The sequence below is a fragment of the Lissotriton vulgaris genome, chromosome 12 (assembly GCF_964263255.1).
Source record: "Lissotriton vulgaris chromosome 12, aLisVul1.2, whole genome shotgun sequence".
NCBI classification, from domain to species: domain Eukaryota; kingdom Metazoa; phylum Chordata; class Amphibia; order Caudata; family Salamandridae; genus Lissotriton; species Lissotriton vulgaris.
In genome coordinates, this window is record NC_141700.1 from 746,299,533 (window position 1) to 746,318,468 (window position 18,936).

At 40.1% G+C, this 18,936-nt stretch overlaps 1 protein-coding gene across 1 annotated transcript in view; it reads left to right on the forward strand.

Annotated features, from left to right (window-relative positions):
• LOC147678553 (extracellular calcium-sensing receptor-like) overlaps window positions 1–1,657 on the forward strand; it is a 60,528-nt gene extending 58,871 nt beyond the window's left edge. Inside the window, exons 5-6 of the mRNA XM_086945688.1 lie at window positions 528–651; window positions 741–1,657. Coding sequence (XP_086801814.1) covers window positions 528–651; window positions 741–1,657 — 1,041 coding nt within the window. The remainder of the gene's footprint in view (window positions 1–527; window positions 652–740) is intronic.
• Window positions 1,658–18,936: the final 17,279 nt, after the last annotated feature.

The window sequence follows — 18,936 nt, forward strand, 5'->3', positions numbered from 1 at the left end:
TTAATGGTAAAAACAGGTAAAAAGATTTTAAAATTCTGAAATTTTAAAATAATGCACATCACTTAAAAAATATTATTATATAATCAATAAAATATATCTTTACTTTAGGTGAGAATTTACGTTTTACTTCAAAATGAGAATTATTTTTTCAATTTAATAAAGTATATTTCTGTTAATTACATGTAACTTATGAAGTGAAAAGGTTTATCTCAAGTTGATTTGTATTAATTGCATATAGTTCTGTGTTAATAGTGTTATGGAAATATATGTCCTTCTTTTTCATAACAATTTATTTATAGTGTATGTGTTAAAGGTTTGTTAGGGATTTTAACTGACACTAATTAAAATTGGCCTACTGAGTAGTTAAACAAGCCAACCCTTTTCTGAAGTACTGGTACCAAAACCTAAGATAAGAAAAAGTGTCCAATCTAAGATTACTTAACCAGAAAGCTGTTTATATTTGTCTGAAGCTAACATCACTGTCTAAATAAAAACCCACACTTCTCTATATTTTCCTTTGTCTCCAGTTACCGCTCTCTGTGTGCAGCTCTAGCTGTCGATACGGTTTTAGGAAAGCCTCCAAAGAAGGAGAACCTATCTGCTGCTTCCAATGTGTTCGGTGCTCCCAAGGAGAGATTTCCAATCACTCTGGTGAGTTAGTATAACAAAATCCATTGAATAATAATTCAACTAAAATGTTAAATGAGCTCTTCAAAATCCCCAACAATTTTCTCTTTCAGATTCTATTGAGTGTTTCACATGCCCCTGGGACCAATGGCCAAATGTAGAACAAGACTTATGTCTACCAAAGACTACTGAATATCTGTCCTACGATGAACCTCTTGGTGCAGTGTTGGCAACTATCAGTGTTCTTTCCTCATCGATTCCTATTGCAATCCTGGGGATCTTTATATGTCACAAAGACACAGCTATTGTCAAGGCTAACAACCGCTCCCTCAGCTACCTCCTGCTCATCTCACTCACTGTCTGCTTCCTCTGCTCTTTGACTTTCATTGGTTTTCCGACAGCAGACAAATGTTTTGTGCGGCAGGCTGCCTTTGGTATCAGTTTTGCTCTCTGTGTCTCTTGCATCTTAGCAAAAACCATCATGGTGGTTATCGCCTTCAATGCTACCAAACCCAACAGTAACTTAAGAAAATGGGTCGGACCCCAATTGTCATATACAATAATCAGTGTATGTACATTGCTCCAATTTATTCTGTGTATCTCTTGGCTAACCATCTCTTCGCCAATTTCTGTATACAACATCTACTCACAGCCTGGCAAGATAATATTTGAATGCAATGAAGGGTCTCCTTTTGCTTTCTGGTGCATGTTAGGATATCTTGGGCTTCTAGCAACCATAAGTTTCATAGTAGCTTTCCTGTCCCGAAAACTACCGGACAGTTTTAACGAGGCAAAGTTTATCACCTTCAGCATGCTCGCCTTCCTCAGTGTCTGGATTTCATTTATTCCAGCTTATCTCAGCACTAAAGGCAAGTACATGGTAGCCATGGAGATATTTGCCATTTTGTCATCTAGTTTTGGTTTGCTTTTCTGTATATTTTTCCCAAAATGTTACATAATACTTCTAAAACCAGAGATGAATACAAAGGAGCATTTAATAGGAAGGGGGGCAGGTCACAAAAGCAGGTAAAAATGTAAAGCAATTCATTAAGCTAATGTTAGGTTTATTGTCATCTCCTTAAGATAGACTAAAGGAACAAAAAACTTTATACAGCACTAAAAAAAGGGGAACAAAATTAGATTTTTTAACGTAGCACATGGCGTGGGCTGAAGAAGAGTAAGGATGAAAAGAGTGTGAGTATATATGTTTTTTTTATTGTTACTATTTTCAAGTTACCAGTCTGTTAGTAACAACACTGAATGTCCTGGCCTTGGCATTTTGTTGGTTATTATTTACTGTTTACTCCCGGAAGCCTCCCTTTGCATCTCAATCTGGCCCTAGGTTTAATCTCTCAAACATATTCTGGAATTTCTTGCACCAGCAGTACTTATCACCATTAGAAAGTGTCACATGCTGGGTGGGTATGTTTTTGTTTGCTAATACAATATGCACTATAATTTTGAAACAACCAAACCACATAATTTTTTTCTAGCATTGATACACCTGTATGCTAATAAAATAAAAAACACTTGCCTATTATCAGTGTGCAAACTGTTTTGTGTTTGCAATTTACTCTGCAGTGAGCTTCCACATCACCCTCTAACATTCAAGTGAAATAAATGCATTTTGTTCCTTTAATCAACCCATTAAAACTATTTATTCTCTTCCATAGTACAATGTTTCACTTACTTTCCTGATAGAGTATTGGTTGGTTGTCTGACAGAATACTGTGAAAAAAATATCAAAAGACAACAAGATTGTGTCAAAAATATGGTTTAGCAATATATTGTGTTCCTATACTAATAATGGGAACAACCAAAATATTGTGGCAAAAGTATTGTGGGCGAGAACATCGACCAGAAAGAATTAAGCAAATAGCTTTTTACCAGATAAAGACTTTAAAGTAATTTATTTAAAGTAGTTAATTAGTTAAAAATAACATGATGTTAAATAAAGAGCTTTAAATATTTATTAAATCCATATATATATATTAGGTATGTATGTATATATATGTATATATATATATATATATATATATATATATATATATATATATATATATTACCTACTGGCGGTCGCCAGTAGGTATATATAGTTAGGATTTTTTCTCTATGGAACTTTTGAAAATTCTATGTCTAATAACTTTGGCGTTTGTGGACGGAATCGGCTGAAATTTTCAGGAAAATGGCACATTTTGTTTCTGAGCAGCCCATGAAAATTTGGGGGGGGTTCGGCAAGGGGGGGCCGAGAAAAAAGGGGGGTCCCAAAACACGTTTTTCCCATGTTAATTTCCATAGGGCGGTTGGCCTCACTTTTAGCTCGAACGGCTGAATGGATTTCCACGAAACTTGGCAAAATTGTAGGGACTGTTAGCCCGATGTGCCTTTGCTAGGTCTCAATATATGTGCTTCAGTGGATTTTGAGAAATTAACGTTTAAATCAAGATATATATCTGTAACAGCGCTCCGGGCAGCGATCCGGTTAGCGAACTTTTCGCGTATCGGAACTTTGCGATGCGAAGCTGATTGGCCCTCCGGTGTCTGTCAACATTCTAAACAGTCCGGAGCGGCCGCCATCTTATCTCTCGGTAGGATCGAGAGAGAAGAAGAGGTGAAAAACGAAGGGGGAATTTAATGAAAGGGGGCAAGGTATACCTCTCTTGACCCCCTAGGAATGATGTTGGGGTTATTAAAGGGTCTCGTGGGGAAAATAATAAAATATATATTTTTCACGGTAGAAGCGCTTCCCGAGCCGCGAACTGGGCCGCAAACTGGTAGCGAAACGGGAATTCGCCATTTTGTGTTTCGTTTTAATTAAATTACTAGGTATAAGGGGGTGCGGGAGACGTATCCTGACCCCTTATGTTTTCTGAATATGTTGATACATGTCTTCCAGCGGCTGTGCGTGAGCTTTTTTTTTTTTTTTTGCTGCGTGACGTCTGTTAACGTTCGATTCGATGGAAATCAGGAAGTGTTGACCACCATTTTGTCACTGCGAGTAAATATTTTGTTATAAATGAATCCTTATTGATAAACATTGTCTGCGCCATCTTGCCTTTTTGTCCAATGCCACAATTTTGTCGTGCACGGCAGCCATTTTAGATGCCTTGACCAGACCCACTCTCTGCACGCCGTCGATTCTCAGCACGGCTCCCCACCCTCGCAAGCATCTCCCCCACGCACTGGTCACCCCCGCTCTCTCTCTCATGCATGGGCCATATACTTCCCCCCATCTGCGCTGCTCTTCCCTGAGAATCACACCCTGTGCCCGCCCGACACCTCCCTTTCACCCTATTCACTACCGCACCCTCTGACACTCCTCTTCCTCTGTGTCCGATTGTCCAGGCCGGACCCAGGCTATCACCTAGCCCTGCGGATGTAGTTTATGGCCCCAGCTGTAGAGAATCCAGACATGCCAACCCTCCCGATTCAGGCGTGAGACTACTGATTTCAGTGCTAGTCTCCCGCCTCCCGATTCCTGCAAGCAAAAACCCGGGGGCATATTACCAACAACTAGCGATAATTTTTGTCTCTAACTTGTTTAGAGACAAAAATTATCGCCGCACATCGGCGATTTTTATCGCAGATAAACCTTGCTATTAGCAAGGTTTATCGCAAATGCGATAAAAAACGGCCGCAATGCATGAATATCGCTGAAAAGTCAGCGATATTCATGCATTATCGAGCAAATGCTCTTAGCCATGTTATCCACCTCCCATTGGATAACATGGCTAAGAACTGCTCAGGGCAGGTGTTAGCTTTTTGAGATATTCGCGCGTAGCGCGAATATCTCCAAAAGTTGGTAATAGGAGATAGCGATGTTAGGGACTGTTTCCAGTCGCTAACATCTTGGCACGCCCACTTTGCATGTCATTAGTGATAAATATCACTGACATGCAAAGCGGGGCCCAAGATGGTCGCTATCTCCTTTTAGCTGTCACTAACTGGTGTTAGCGACAGCTTGGTAATAGGGAGATAATTTTATCTCCACTTTCTTGGCTTTTAAAGCCAAAAAAGCGGAGATAAACCCCCTTGATAATATGCCCCACGATTTCTCGGGGGTTTCAGCTGACAAGGCTTGGTATTGTGTTACGTGGTAATTCTTTCAGGAAACGTCAGAGGGTCGATGCAGGGGTTCTAGAAGGGGTGATAAACCATTTAAGCCTCATGAACAAGCGCATGGTCTTTTAAAGATCTGTGAAGTACTCGGGGCGGCGGTGTGTGTGTGTCCTCTTTCAGGAGCGGGCGGGGTGGGGGGGGGGCACTGCCAGCAACTTGCCAGGCCAGGCAGTGTTCAACACTTGCATCACCCTTTCTCTGCCTGCTATTGCGCTCCATGCTTCAGAAAGGTAAGAAAAAGAACGTGCATTTGAGTTTGAAATGTCCGATCCTGTAGCAGTACACTTGCAAAGCCCACACATGACAATAACCCGATTCAAGGCCCCATTCACCCGATTTTTTAAAAATATATAGCACTCCAACAAAGTAGGATTATAAAACTTTATTAACTTTTAAATATAACGAACGGAACAAAAACTGTAACAAACATTTAAACATTTTTGACAAAAAAAAGCAACAATGGTCAGAAGCTGTCTTTTGTGCGAATAGTCCCAAGGCAGCACAACGTGCTGAGTTCTGGACGGCACCCAGGTGATGTCACCTGGGTGCCGCACTGGTTTTTGGGATCCTACAATGCAGCTCAGATAAACAGCGTGGGGCGTCCCGGGTGGTGCGGGGGGAGGCCTCGTCAGTAGCGGTCTGTTGTGCGAATAGTCCCAAGGCAGCAGAACGCGCTGAGATGTGGATGGCACCCAGGTGATGTCCAGTAAACTGCCGCACTGGTTTTGGTATCCTACAATGCTGCTCCGAAAAATGGCGTGGGGCGGCCCGGGGGGGGGCGTGGGGGAGGCGGCGTGAACGGGCCTCCCCAGGTGGCGGCCATCCAGCTGAGTTGCGCCCGCTCTTGCGGCTACAGCGTCTCGCTCACCATGTAGTTGAGTTGCTCCCACTCTTGCAGTGCAGCGATAGGCGGCTGCCACAGGACTCTTAAAATGGCGGCCGGCTCTTCGGTTTTGGGCCTGGTCCACTAAAATGGCCCTGGGACACCTTGGAACTCGGACACTTGCCTGCTAGGGCTTGGGCTCAATTCTCGAAAGCGTCCCCTCAGCCGTGAAGATTCTACAAAAGTCTTGGGGGCCCTCGACTCCTGCAGGCTTCCGGTGGGGAGCGGCTGCCATGATTGCTCGCGGAATGACCACGACGGAGCCACGAGATGGTGGTGCTCTCATGCTGACGCCAGCTTCAGTCTGAATCATCCAGAAACAAGGTGGGGCTTTCATCGTTTGGGAAAAAAAATGTTCTAAACCAATGAAAAGTGTTATTTTTAGGTCATATGACCAAGCCTTCCATCTTTAGGAAACCAAAAGTAAAATGAACCAATGAAAAGTTTTATAAACAAGTCACATGACCTGTTATGCGGCATAGGGCTACAAAAAGCGTAGAAAATCCGTTGGCACGTGAGGCGGCGTCAGTAGCGGTCCGATGTGCGAATAGGCCGAAGGCAGCACAACGCGCCGAGATCCGGATGGCACCGAGGTGGTGTCCAGCAAATTGCCGTACTGGTGTGGCCATCCTACAATGCTGCGGCGAAAGACGGCGTGTCCAGCTGAGTTTCGGTCACTCTTGCGGTACAGTGACTCGAACGCGCCGAGATCCGGATGGCACCGAGGTTGTGTCCAGCAAGTTGCCGCACTGGTGTGGCCATCCTACAATGCTGCGCCAAAAGTCGGCGTGGGGTGCCCCGTTGGCTTATGAGGTGATGTCAGTAGTGGACCGATGTGTGAATAGGTCGGAACCAGCACAAGGCGCCAAGATCCGAATGGCAAGTCCTGGATGTTGAGTGCCATAGTTGAGAGTTCTGAGCAGTGCTTGTAAGACTATCTGAAGCTTATTTGCACCTGCTGCAGCTTCACTATTGCCCGAGGTGGTGTCCAGCAAATTGCCGCACTGGTGTGGCCATCCTACAATGCTGCGCCGAAAGACGGCGTGTTCAGCTGAGTTCCGGTCACTCTTGCGGTACAGTGACTCGAACGCGCCGAGATCCGGATGGCACGCAAAGATTTAGCTAATTTGCTAAAGGGGGGAGTCGCTATTTCTTTTGATAATTTATTTATCCATCCGTAGCCTCTCTAATCTCCATTACAATATGTTTCTTGCTGTCGCTAGCTGATGAAAAAACTAAAGTGATAATTTCCTCATCCTTATTTTGTCTTTCTTTGTTCCTTAAGATGTTATCTGTGTCAATCTCTTCCGAGAATGCTGATGCGTTAGGGATTTCCTTGTGTTTCTTAATAGCATTGGTGTCTGCTCAAATGACATCACTGATAGTAGCCCTGGTGTGGCCAAAGATCGCCCATGACATAGGCGGCCGGCTCCCGAGGTCCGGCGGAACTTTTTTCCTTTTCCTTTCTGCATCTTGTCCCACAATCCGTTTGACCTGAAGACACGACCAGGTCCCTGAATGTGTGCAGGGGGACGTTATTGATTGAATCAAAATGGCGGCTTCACACAAAGCTGACTCAAGCGTTGCTGTTGATGCTATACAGACAAAAATTGGTTTTCAGTTTGTACATTCTTCAGGATTTTTTTTTCCATCCAAGGCTGATTGAGAGTTTGTAGAAAAATGGCTTCAGATTTTCAACATACTACTCTTCAACATTCTTCCTAAATGTAACAATGTGAGACTCACTAGGAGAACGGCTGTTTATCTTTCCTTTCAAAATGCTGCCAACAATATTTTCTGAATGGAAGACACCATCTTGTAGCATAAAGGGCCGAAAGGGGTTCTGGTCTGGCCGATGGTTGGTGGAGACATTTTGACTATATCTTGGACCTGCCCGGCCTCGCCTAAAATGGCGCCGGTATAAATGGGACTCGTAACTCCTTGTTGTGTACTGGTTGAACAACCTTGATATCACGAGATATGAATGCAGTTTTGATGCTCATGGCGGGCGGGGACGAGAATTGATTGAATATTTCGACATCCCTATTGATATTAAGTTCTGATGTGTTATTGATTACTGTACTATTGAAAGTTCGAATTAACGTCACCCATGGTACTTGCACGCAAATGTATATCTAGATAACTTTTTTATAAGTGGCCCTGTCGTATTTTAATTACAAAATCTACGTCCACCGATTCCGCAACTGTTAGACACCTTAGTTCTTGCAACCTAATTCGTTACGTTCCTCTATAATGTAAATGTCTCCTCATCATATACGATTTCAGTTTGCTCCGTGGCCGGCCCACGTGGTTATAGGCCCGTATTTGTATACTGACATTTTCACAATAAAGGTTTTTAAAACAAAACATGGTAGTAGTATTTACATTGGTAAAGTTTTTACTTTTAGTCACTGTTTTCGAATCAGTAAAAGGCAAGTGAAATAAAGCAGTCCAATTACATGACGGATAAAAGGTATAATATGTAGGAACGCAGTAAAGATAAATGGTCAAGGGCAGTTGTGTTTTCCACTCCTGCAACATAAAGTGATCGATAAGAATCTGATAATCAGGCGTATCGGCGACTAAGACAGCAGGCCGAGTCTCTTTTACTCAACGGCTCCGTCATGGAACGAAGAAACGCCCTTTTTCTCGAAAAAGGAATATATTTTACTTGCAGGACAGTTGAAAATTTTCCGGGAAAGTACATTAGCCTGGAATATTATAACATATATGTTATAAAAAAAAAAGTTCGAAATCAATAAAAAGCGTATTTTTTAGGTCATATGACCAAGCTTTTCATTATTAAAATAACAAAAGTAAAATGAACCAATAAAAAGTTTTATTAACAAGTCACATGACCTGTTATGCTTACGTTACGCGCTGCGCGCCGCGCCCCGGATCACTTCCGGGTGCGCTAACGCGGCGTGTCATATAACGCATTACGCGACAACGTAGGTCAAGAATATAGTCAAAATGTCTCCACCAACCAGCGTTCGGAACACAACCCCTTTCAGCAGTCCAAAAAGTTCTGTAAAATGACAACAGAGGGGACAGGCAACAAGAACCATCAGTCAAAGAGGGGAGGGCAAGTTCTTCTCTACCGGGTCATGTTGGGGCGCTACCGGAACTGATCGAATTGGTAGTCTACAGTGTTTCTGGATGTTTCAGACTAAAGCTGGCGTCAGCATGAGAGCACTACCATCTCGTAGCTCCGTCGTGGCCATTCCACGAGCAGACATGGCAGCCGCTTCCCACCAGAAGCCTGCGGGAGTCGGGGGCCCCCAAGACTTTTGTAGAATCTTCACGGCTGAGGGGACGCTTTCGAGAATGGGACCCAAGCCCTATCAGGGAAGCGTCCGAGTTCCAAGGTGTCCCAGGGCCATTTTAGTGGACCACGCCCAAATCTGAAGAGCCGGCCGCCATTTTGAGAGTCCTGTGGCAGTCGCCTATCGTTGCATCGCAAGAGCGGGAGCAACTCAACTACATGGTGAGCGAGACGCTGTAGTCGCAAGAGCAGGCGGTAAACAGCTGAATGGCGGAAGAGGCACAGTGTAGCAAAAGCGGGCGGAATGGCAACTAAAACGGTAAAGGGGCGCCCCACTACAGCGTGTCTTCAGGTCAAACGGATTGTGGGACAAGGTCCAGAATAGAAGAGTCATCAAAAGGCAAAAAGTTCCGCCGGACCCCGGGAGCCGGCCGCCTATGTCGGGGGCGATCTCAGGCTAAACCGGTGCTATAAGACTTGGGGAGGGGGTCGGAGCCAAGCGTCTTCTCCGAGTCCGTGCCATCACACCGCCCCTCCTGGGCCTCCGTCAAGCGGTTTAGGGAGGTACCATATCACATTGTTTTCAAATGCAGTCAGGTCCACAAACGACACTCACTTACTTTGAGAATAGTGAAGCTGCAGTAGGTGGAAATAAGCTTCAGACAGTGTTACAAGCGCTGCTCAGAACTCTGAACTATGGCACCCAACATCCAGAACTTATGCCATTTGAGAATGGCAGTGATATTGAAGCAACTCAGGGACCAAAACCATTAACGTACTTTCACGTATGAAAATCTTACTTGGGGAGGGGGCAGGAGCGAAGCGCCCCCTCCCAGTCCGCGCCACCACACCGTATGTTGAAAATCTGAAGCCATCGTTCTACAAACTCAATCAACCTTGGATGGAAAAATCTAGGAAAATGTACAAACTGAAAACCAGTTTTGGTCTGCATAGCATCAGTAGCAACGCTTGCTATCAGAGTGCATGAGTTTCATGCTCGATCGATTGAGCTAGCCGGATCGGGCAATAAAAAGTATAAAATAGTTATGTAAATAGTTATTTAATAAAATGTTTTACCCTGTTTCTTTGCTGGTGTGTTGTCTATATTTTTAATATTTGCATAGGGTTTGTCGTTATTTTGGGCGGGGTGGGTGACGGAGCCGAGCTGTCTTGCAGCCCTCATGGTGTGGAGCTCAGTTCATCTCACTATTTTCGTATTTCTCATGAAGGGTTGTTCCTAATATTTCTATTTTAGCGAGGTCAAAAAGAGATCCAATTAGTGGCCTACTGATTTTGCTCGATTAATTTTATTTTTTTACACGATTTTTCACGATTTTTCACTATCTGCAAAGACTAAACAGAGTATTGCGACTTTGTGCTTGTTTGTAAATAGAGAATGAACCAAAGAGAATCAATTGTAAAACAGTAAATGCTTGGATAACAATCAATCAAATGGAGAGACAAGCAGGCACGACGGATTACAACGGGGGTAAAGGCCTGCGTTAACTACTCTTCACTATCTGCAAAGAGAGAGTACTACTAAGAGAAAAGAGGGGAGGGGGGCAGCGTTCAAAGCACATCAGCGTGCATAAACACGAAAAAGTTTTTACCTATCACGTACTTGACATTTTACAGCTTTTGATATTTGCTATTAAAAAACCAATGAAATTCACTGAAAAAACCATAGGTTATAGGCCATATATAGTTAGGAATTTGCATTTACAAAACCTTAAAAATTCAATGAAAAAAACATTGGTTATAGAACATATATAGTTAGGAATTTTCATTTACAAAACCTTATTTTACTCGCATAAAACCATTGAAATTCCATATATAGTTAGATGCGCTAACTATATATCGCGCACCCGCAATCCACTGCTGATGATGTCACATATTACATCATTCATGACATGGTCAATGACATCACTGATGACATCACTGATGACATCTCAAATGACATCACTGATGACATCACTGATGACATATCAAATGACATCACTGATGACATCACTGATGACATCTCAAATGACATCACTGGTGACATCACTCATGATATCATTCATGTGATAATACAATGAACCTCTTCAGACTCTAATATAACCTTAGATACAATCAGTGTAAACAGACACTCACAGACTGTCACTCATCCATGGAGTTACTCACACAACTAGTCAGTCATGCAAACAATCAATCACACCTCCATTTCTTGAACTATACAGTTATACAAACTTTACTTATTCAAATATATACTAACACATATTTTCTCTCTTATACAATCCCTGATACAAGTTCACAATGATCCATACAGCCACTCACACATTCACTGGCTCTTATGCACAGTTATTTATATATGTCAACTCTCACATGTACTGTCTTTTACATATGTACTTACTTTGACATGTAGCACTGAGATATCCATTCACTCACCAATACACTCATACACACAGTCAACCACCCATACAGTTGTTTCCACATGCAGTTTTGAACCCATACATCTAGTGAATCAGCTGTTCACACATCTATGCACAGAGTCACACACCTCCCAGCCACTCACACACACACTCACTCTCCCATTCAAATATTTGGGCAACCAATCAATAACCCATATAGTTACTCATATAGCTACTGATCAACACATGCAGCACTTTACAGAACAACAGATATAATGATGCACAAATTAATACAGTTTAATCACTAACCCATGCACTCAGTGAGACACATTTAATCACTCCCTCATACAATCAGTCATGCACCTACTAAATCCTTCATCCAGACATGTATACATCCACTCATTCTTCAATATGTGAGACATATTTTAACTTTACAGAAACATACAGTCACTGGGTGTTGTCATCAGTGATGTCATCAGTGATGTCATTTGAGATGTCATCAGTGAAGTCATCAGTGATGTCACTGACCATGTCATGAATGATGTAATATGTGACATCATCAGCAGTGGATTGCGGGTGCGCGATATATAGTTAGCGCATCTAACTATATATGGAATTTCAATGGTTTTATGCGAGTAAAATAAGGTTTTGTAAATGAAAATTCCTAACTATATATGTTCTATAACCAATGGTTTTTTCATTGAATATATATATATATATATATATATATATATATATATATATATATATATATATATATATATATATATATATATATATATATATATATTCAATGAAAAAACCATTGGTTATAGAACATATATAGTTAGGAATTTTCATTTACAAAACCTTATTTTACTCGCATAAAACCATTGAAATTCCATATATAGTTAGATGTTTTGTAAATGAAAATTCCTAACTATATATGTTCTATAACCAATGGTTTTTTCATTGAATATATATATATATATATATATATATATATATATATATATATATATATATATATATATATATATATATATATATATATATATATATATTCAATGAAAAAACCATTGGTTATAGAACATATATAGTTAGGAATTTTCATTTACAAAACCTTATTTTACTCGCATAAAACCATTGAAATTCCATATATAGTTAGATGCGCTAACTATATATCGCGCACCCGCAATCCACTGCTGATGATGTCACATATTACATCATTCATGACATGGTCAGTGACATCACTGATGACATCACTGATGACATCTCAAATGACATCACTGATGACATCACTGATGACAACACCCAGTGACTGTATGTTTCTGTAAAGTTAAAATATGTCTCACATATTGAAGAATGAGTGGATGTATACATGTCTGGATGAAGGATTTAGTAGGTGCATGACTGATTGTATGAGGGAGTGATTAAATGTGTCTCACTGAGTGCATGGGTTAGTGATTAAACTGTATTAATTTGTGCATCATTATATCTGTTGTTCTGTAAAGTGCTGCATGTGTTGATCAGTAGCTATATGAGTATATATATATATATATATATATATATATATATATATATATATATATATATATATATATATATATATATATATATATATATATATATATATATATATTATATTATATGAATATAAAAGATATATATATATATATATATGTGTGTATGTATATCACTAAAAAAGGTTAAAGTAACATTATAATTAGGTGTGATAAAAAGATCTGTTTTCATTTTTTTAAAACTTAGAAATTCACTGAAAATAGGCAAAGGATAACCCGTTCACTACGGGCGTCGGCCAACAGCCGTTGCAAGCAATACCTGGCTAGTGCTGCACACTTCCGTTGGCCGACGCGGCCCTGCACACTCTTCAGAACTCCCGCACTGTGGCAGAATTTGTGCTGCGGTTAAGGAGTTAAAGTAATGTTATAGTAAGGTGAATATGTTAGTGACAACATAAACTTTTTGAATTAAAAGAGCCAGAGACTTTCACCCTTTATGGTTAGAAGAGCTAACTATACCTTGGGCTCCTCAATGCACTGCTTATGACCTCACATACTACAACTCTCATTACATGTCCAATGACATCATTTATGACATCACTAATGACATTTCAAATTACATCACTGATGACATCAAAAACAGATCTTTTATCACACCTAACTACAATGTTACTCTAATCTTTGTATTTTTTTATTGAATCTCTAGATTTTTTATTAACGTAAAGTAATATTTTATTACCATATGGAAAGCCAACAGCCCATTCAGCATGGCCTTTGGCTGTGCACAGCGGGGAGTTGTCAGCTGGGCAGAGGCAGCCGACCCCATATGGCCATTGGCCCTGCACAGCAGGGCGTTTAGCAACTGGGCATGGTAGCAAATTGGCCCAAAGGAAACATAGCTCCCTGGACAAATCAGACTGATCCAATTTTAAATTGGTGCTCCTGAACCTCCCGCAGACCAAACTGACCAGATGTACAATTTGTTTTGTACCTTCATTTCTCAAAACAACTGAATGGATTTCCACCAAATTACAAAAAACATCAAAAAGCACAATCTCTCTTCCAAGATCGAGCTTCTTGCCAAATTTGGTGTCCTTCTGTAAATAGTTTTTTGCTATAGCCCTGCCTAAAGAAAATCAATGGAAATTTTACGTTTTAGGACCCCCATTTTTTCTTGGCCCCTGCTTTTGGGACCATCCCTAAACTCTCCATACACATACTTAGGCAAACAAAGGCCACTTTTTTGGGAATGTTTCGTGGTGATTCGTCAACTAATGCCAAAGTTATTAGCATCACAAAAATCTATTTTCTATGGAAATGAAGGCAGCCAGCAAAGTGGCATGAAAGGGCGAGAGCAGAAATTCTCCATATTTACAAATATAGGGAGCATTTCCGCTCTTTCTGGACTGCCTAGTGCCAATGCAGGCCCCCTTGCACCATAGTGCAAGGGTCTTCCATTACAGGCAGAATCATTTTTGTGCATGCAGGCATACCTTACTGCATAATAGAAATCCTTGGAGGCATAATCCTCTTTCCGTTTGTGCTGCAGAATGCCATGGAATGCCTCCCAAGTTGAACTAAATGTAACATATTTCTTTACAAAGCCATTCAAGGTGATACAAATAACCCCTGATGTGGCTTTGTGACTAATAGTGAAGCCTTAGCGTTGTCCTTGCATTACCTTGCATGGATAATGCAAAGGCTTGATAAATCTGAGCTGTAATTTTAAGCATTAATAGTAACAAAAAAAGACACATTTTTCCAAAAACACATGCAATCAACAAAAATATCCAACCTAAATCATATATTAATATAAAAACATAAACATAGTTTTATCTATTACTCCAAACTAAATATAGATATAAAAAGCACATACATTTTTTGAAAACATAACATGATAATATTTTAACAATTTACAAAAATACTATTAGCACAAAAAAAAATACAATGATATAGTAAGGAGAAAGACAGAGAGAGATAGAGAGAGACAAGAGGTATAGAGAGATTATGTACCGTAATATAATATATATGCAACAATAATTAAAGATATTATTTTAAACATAATGTAAACATTTAAAAAAACAAAATATTATACAATAAAATTAAACAGCAGTATTAAAAATAATTTGGATCCACTCTAACCATCTTTAGGGAAGCTGTTAGAGCTCTGACACTTTTGATTTACAATTCCCATTCCAGTTTAAGCAACAGTAGGGAAAGTGTCGGACTTCGGAGGAGTTAGATTTACTATTGACACTCCAGTCCCAGCAACAGAAGAGAACGTATTGGACAGCAGGGGGTTTAGATTTACTATTCCCATTCCAGTTTAAGTAACAGTTGGGAAAGTGTTGGACTTCAGAGAGGTTTGTTTACTATTCACGCTCTAGTCAAAGCAATAGTATGCAAAGCATTGGATTTCAGAATGGTTAGCTGCACGATTCCCACTTCAGTCTTAGCAACCGTAGGGAAACGGTTATAATTCAGAAGGGTAGAGTTACTATTTCCATTCCAGTCTAAGCAACAGTAGGAAAAGTGTTGGACTTCTGATGGGGTTAGTATTTTTAATTCCCATTCCAATCTAAACAAAGTAGGGAAAGTGTTGGTGTTCCGGTTATGGCCTGATAGTTCAGGTTGCACTGTTCTCAGTGGAGCAGGGCCAAGTCTTATTTGCATATGTATAGGTCCAAATTGAAATGGCATGGGATGCAAAATAACGATAGACTGGGAGATGTCCTGAGTGCCAGTGGCTGAGAATAATTCAAGCATTCCTTCCATAATTTTTACGCCTACTTTAGTGTGTTGCTCTAAGTGGGAGGGGTATGTCCAGATGTGAGTCCAGTGCACACTGTGCCACTGGAACCATGCTTTACCTTACGGATAAGCTCCAGCTAGGGCAAAACTGACCCTAACAATAAATGTTTGAATCACATTTTATATAACAAATGCACACAAAATAAACTTGTAAACATTCAAATACAATATAATGTAAAAATGAAAATTAAATTCACATCCCTCCTAACAATTCCCCAAAAACCAAAACACCCAAAAAATAAAAACATATGTAAATGAAATAACTTCAATTAAACAAATAAAATCTGTTAACACATTTAAAAAAGTCACCAATATTAATATTAAACACAAGTAACAATACATTAAATATTAAATAAAATACAATACATAATTTAAATATTAAATAGACAATTGAAAATATGTATAAGTAATTATCGATACAAATTAAATATAACAATAATTTAAAAGATAGATATTTTAAACAACTTCTCACCCTATTCCCATACAAATCACTACTAAAATTTAAATTAGATGTCTAGCAAAAGTATAGAAATGAAAATATATATATATATTTTAATTTATAAATTATGTATGAATAAATTCAATTAAACTTTAATAATTAAACAAATTAAAACCCATTGATCAATTAGATATTTAATTTACATTCAAATTACATTAACAATATGAATTAAATGAATGATAATTTAATTGCATGCCCACCCAGTTCCACTACAAACCCAACAACCTGCTACTAAAATATAAATGGTTAACATAAATTAAAAATAAAATAATCATTATTAAATTAAACTTAAACAAATAAAATAACGCATAATAAATCAACTAAAAAATATACCTAACATCTCACTACTACAATCTAAATGACAAATAAGTAAAAATATATATATATTGAAATTAGAAACTATATTAAAAAAAATATTGCAATGTTTGGAATAATACTAGTCGTAATAGTAATATACTAATTATTATAAACTGAATTATTAAAGAACAATATAGATCACAACTATATGAAAGTAAACTTATTTAATGCTACAGTATTACTAAAAAGGACATTATATTAAAAAAAAGTAATATACTTTCCATAGATGGTCTGTTCCACAATGTATTGTTAATCATGATATTTTTGACACAATGGTCATATCACATAAAAATTTTAATCCAATACGTTGGTCATTCAACCTTCTCACCGATATCTAGTGAAATGGTGTCCTGTGGAACTTAGTAACCCATACAATCCTAGGAAGCTGCTATTCATGGATGAACAAATGAGGCAGATTTTCATCACGTTGCCACCCATTTTTAGCTTGATTAGACGCCACTACATCATGTAATTGGTACTCTGACTGTTTCACCCATACAACCACAGTGTAGTGGATCAAGGCCTTATTGCCCCTTATGTTGTTAGACAAAGCCAGCTCAGAGCTGCAGTGGACTGTCTAGATGCATAGTAACATCTGTTCCTGAGAACTCCAGGGGCTGGACTCTCCAGGATCATCTCTGCTCTAGACAGCCAGCCCCTTCCTGCATACTTTACTTATTTATGAACACCAACATTCAAGGCCTGCATTAGCCACCGCCAGTAGGCTCCATCTTAGAAACTGACTTAGGTCCTCCATGGCACTGCTATCTCACCTTTGCCCAGGTTCTACACCCTAGACTCCATATTGTCATGCTTTCACTTCTCAACTACTAGTCCTGACCATTCTCCGGCATGAGCACTCTTCAATGTTGTATGCTGGTGGCTCTCTGACACTGAAAATGCTACGTCATGTCTTGGTAACCCCAATAATCTGGTCACCCACAGAGAGCGCCCTTCACTGCGTTTAGTGCAAAGCCTGATATATGTGGCTAAACTTACTCAATGGGGATGCTTACCCGCCATGTGCTACATTGTGCTATTCACAATCAGTGCTGTTCTGCCAGACCCTCCAGAATCTGGTAGAATAGTATATCTACTTTGGAATGGGAAAATATTTTTAGTAAACACTTTTTTACCATAGCGTGAACTAGATTAATGTGGCATTTATCTAATTTGATCACTGTGTATTTAAATAAATATAATGATGTGATGACATATTGCACTGTGATAACATTAATAAAAAAAACACAAAATGGTCTGAAACAGTAAACGAAAATATATCAATATTACACTAAAGAAAGGAGCAACTAGTCATGCTGATATTCTAATCCTATCTCCAGGTGGGGGGCTAGATCGAGGCAGACCTTTGGTAGGAAATCCCTATAAATGTATATTGTAAAGAACATCCAGCAGATCACAGCGCAAACATACTTCTGTTAGTAATTAGATTGCAAGCCTTTATTCAACTGCAAATATTTAGCCATATACCAAATATTGAACATATTCTATTGTAGGGTGACAACTGTTTCACTCCGATTCTTACCTGCAACTGGGCCCCAGACTTAAGTGACATACTAAGATGCAATTATACATAAAAATAAATTAACAAAAAGCATTGCATAATTGGCAAACTTTGTCATAAAATGTTGTTACGAGTTATATGTAAGAAACATTTGCCCAACGAAGCAAGCCACCTAGTTGCATGATAGGGAGAGGGTTGGAATTCTCCATATTTAACATTGTGCGGCACATTCCTGTTCTCTGCCTGAGCTGCTGTGCAATGTGCTGCCTAGCGCCAATGGAGGCACCCTTGCAATATGGTGCAAGGGTGTCTGCTTTAGATGCAAGATTTTTTTGTGCACAAAAACAATCCTCAGAGGCAATCTCCTCTTTCTATAATTGCTGCAGAATGCAGCGCTCTTAGAATGAGGAAACAATAAGAAGAAATGAAGATATTTCTCCTTGTAAGGTCTGTGACTCCTGGGGGCCCCCTCCAGGACTGTGCACAGGCAGTGGGCCCCTGGCCTGAGAGCTCCATACTGTATCCGAACCTTGGGGTTCCCCCCGCTCTGCTGCTGCATTGTTTGGTGAGGGAAGTGAAGCTGCTGTTCCAATACAGAGCTAAGGGGCTGACAGTCAGTGAGTGGGTCACTGAAAGGCAGTTGACCATGCTGCCATTCCATTTAGCGGCCTCCCTGTACTCCTTTCCAGTCCCCTATGATCATCCTGGGCCAGGGGGACCCGCTGCTCCTACTGTCGTGCTGCATTGGCCCCTGCTGTGAGGGACTTCTGTTGCGGAGTTAACTGGAGGCCACTGGGTCTCAGGCACCTAAGGAGAGTGTTACCCACATTGGCAGGGGCCCTGCATGCCCGTGAAGGGAATTATTACCCTTCTTTAAATGGTCCATGAATAACCTCGATGTACTTGAAAGCAAGGTGCGCCCCTGGATGGATGTGGGAAACTGAAGATGGCTGGACTGCCT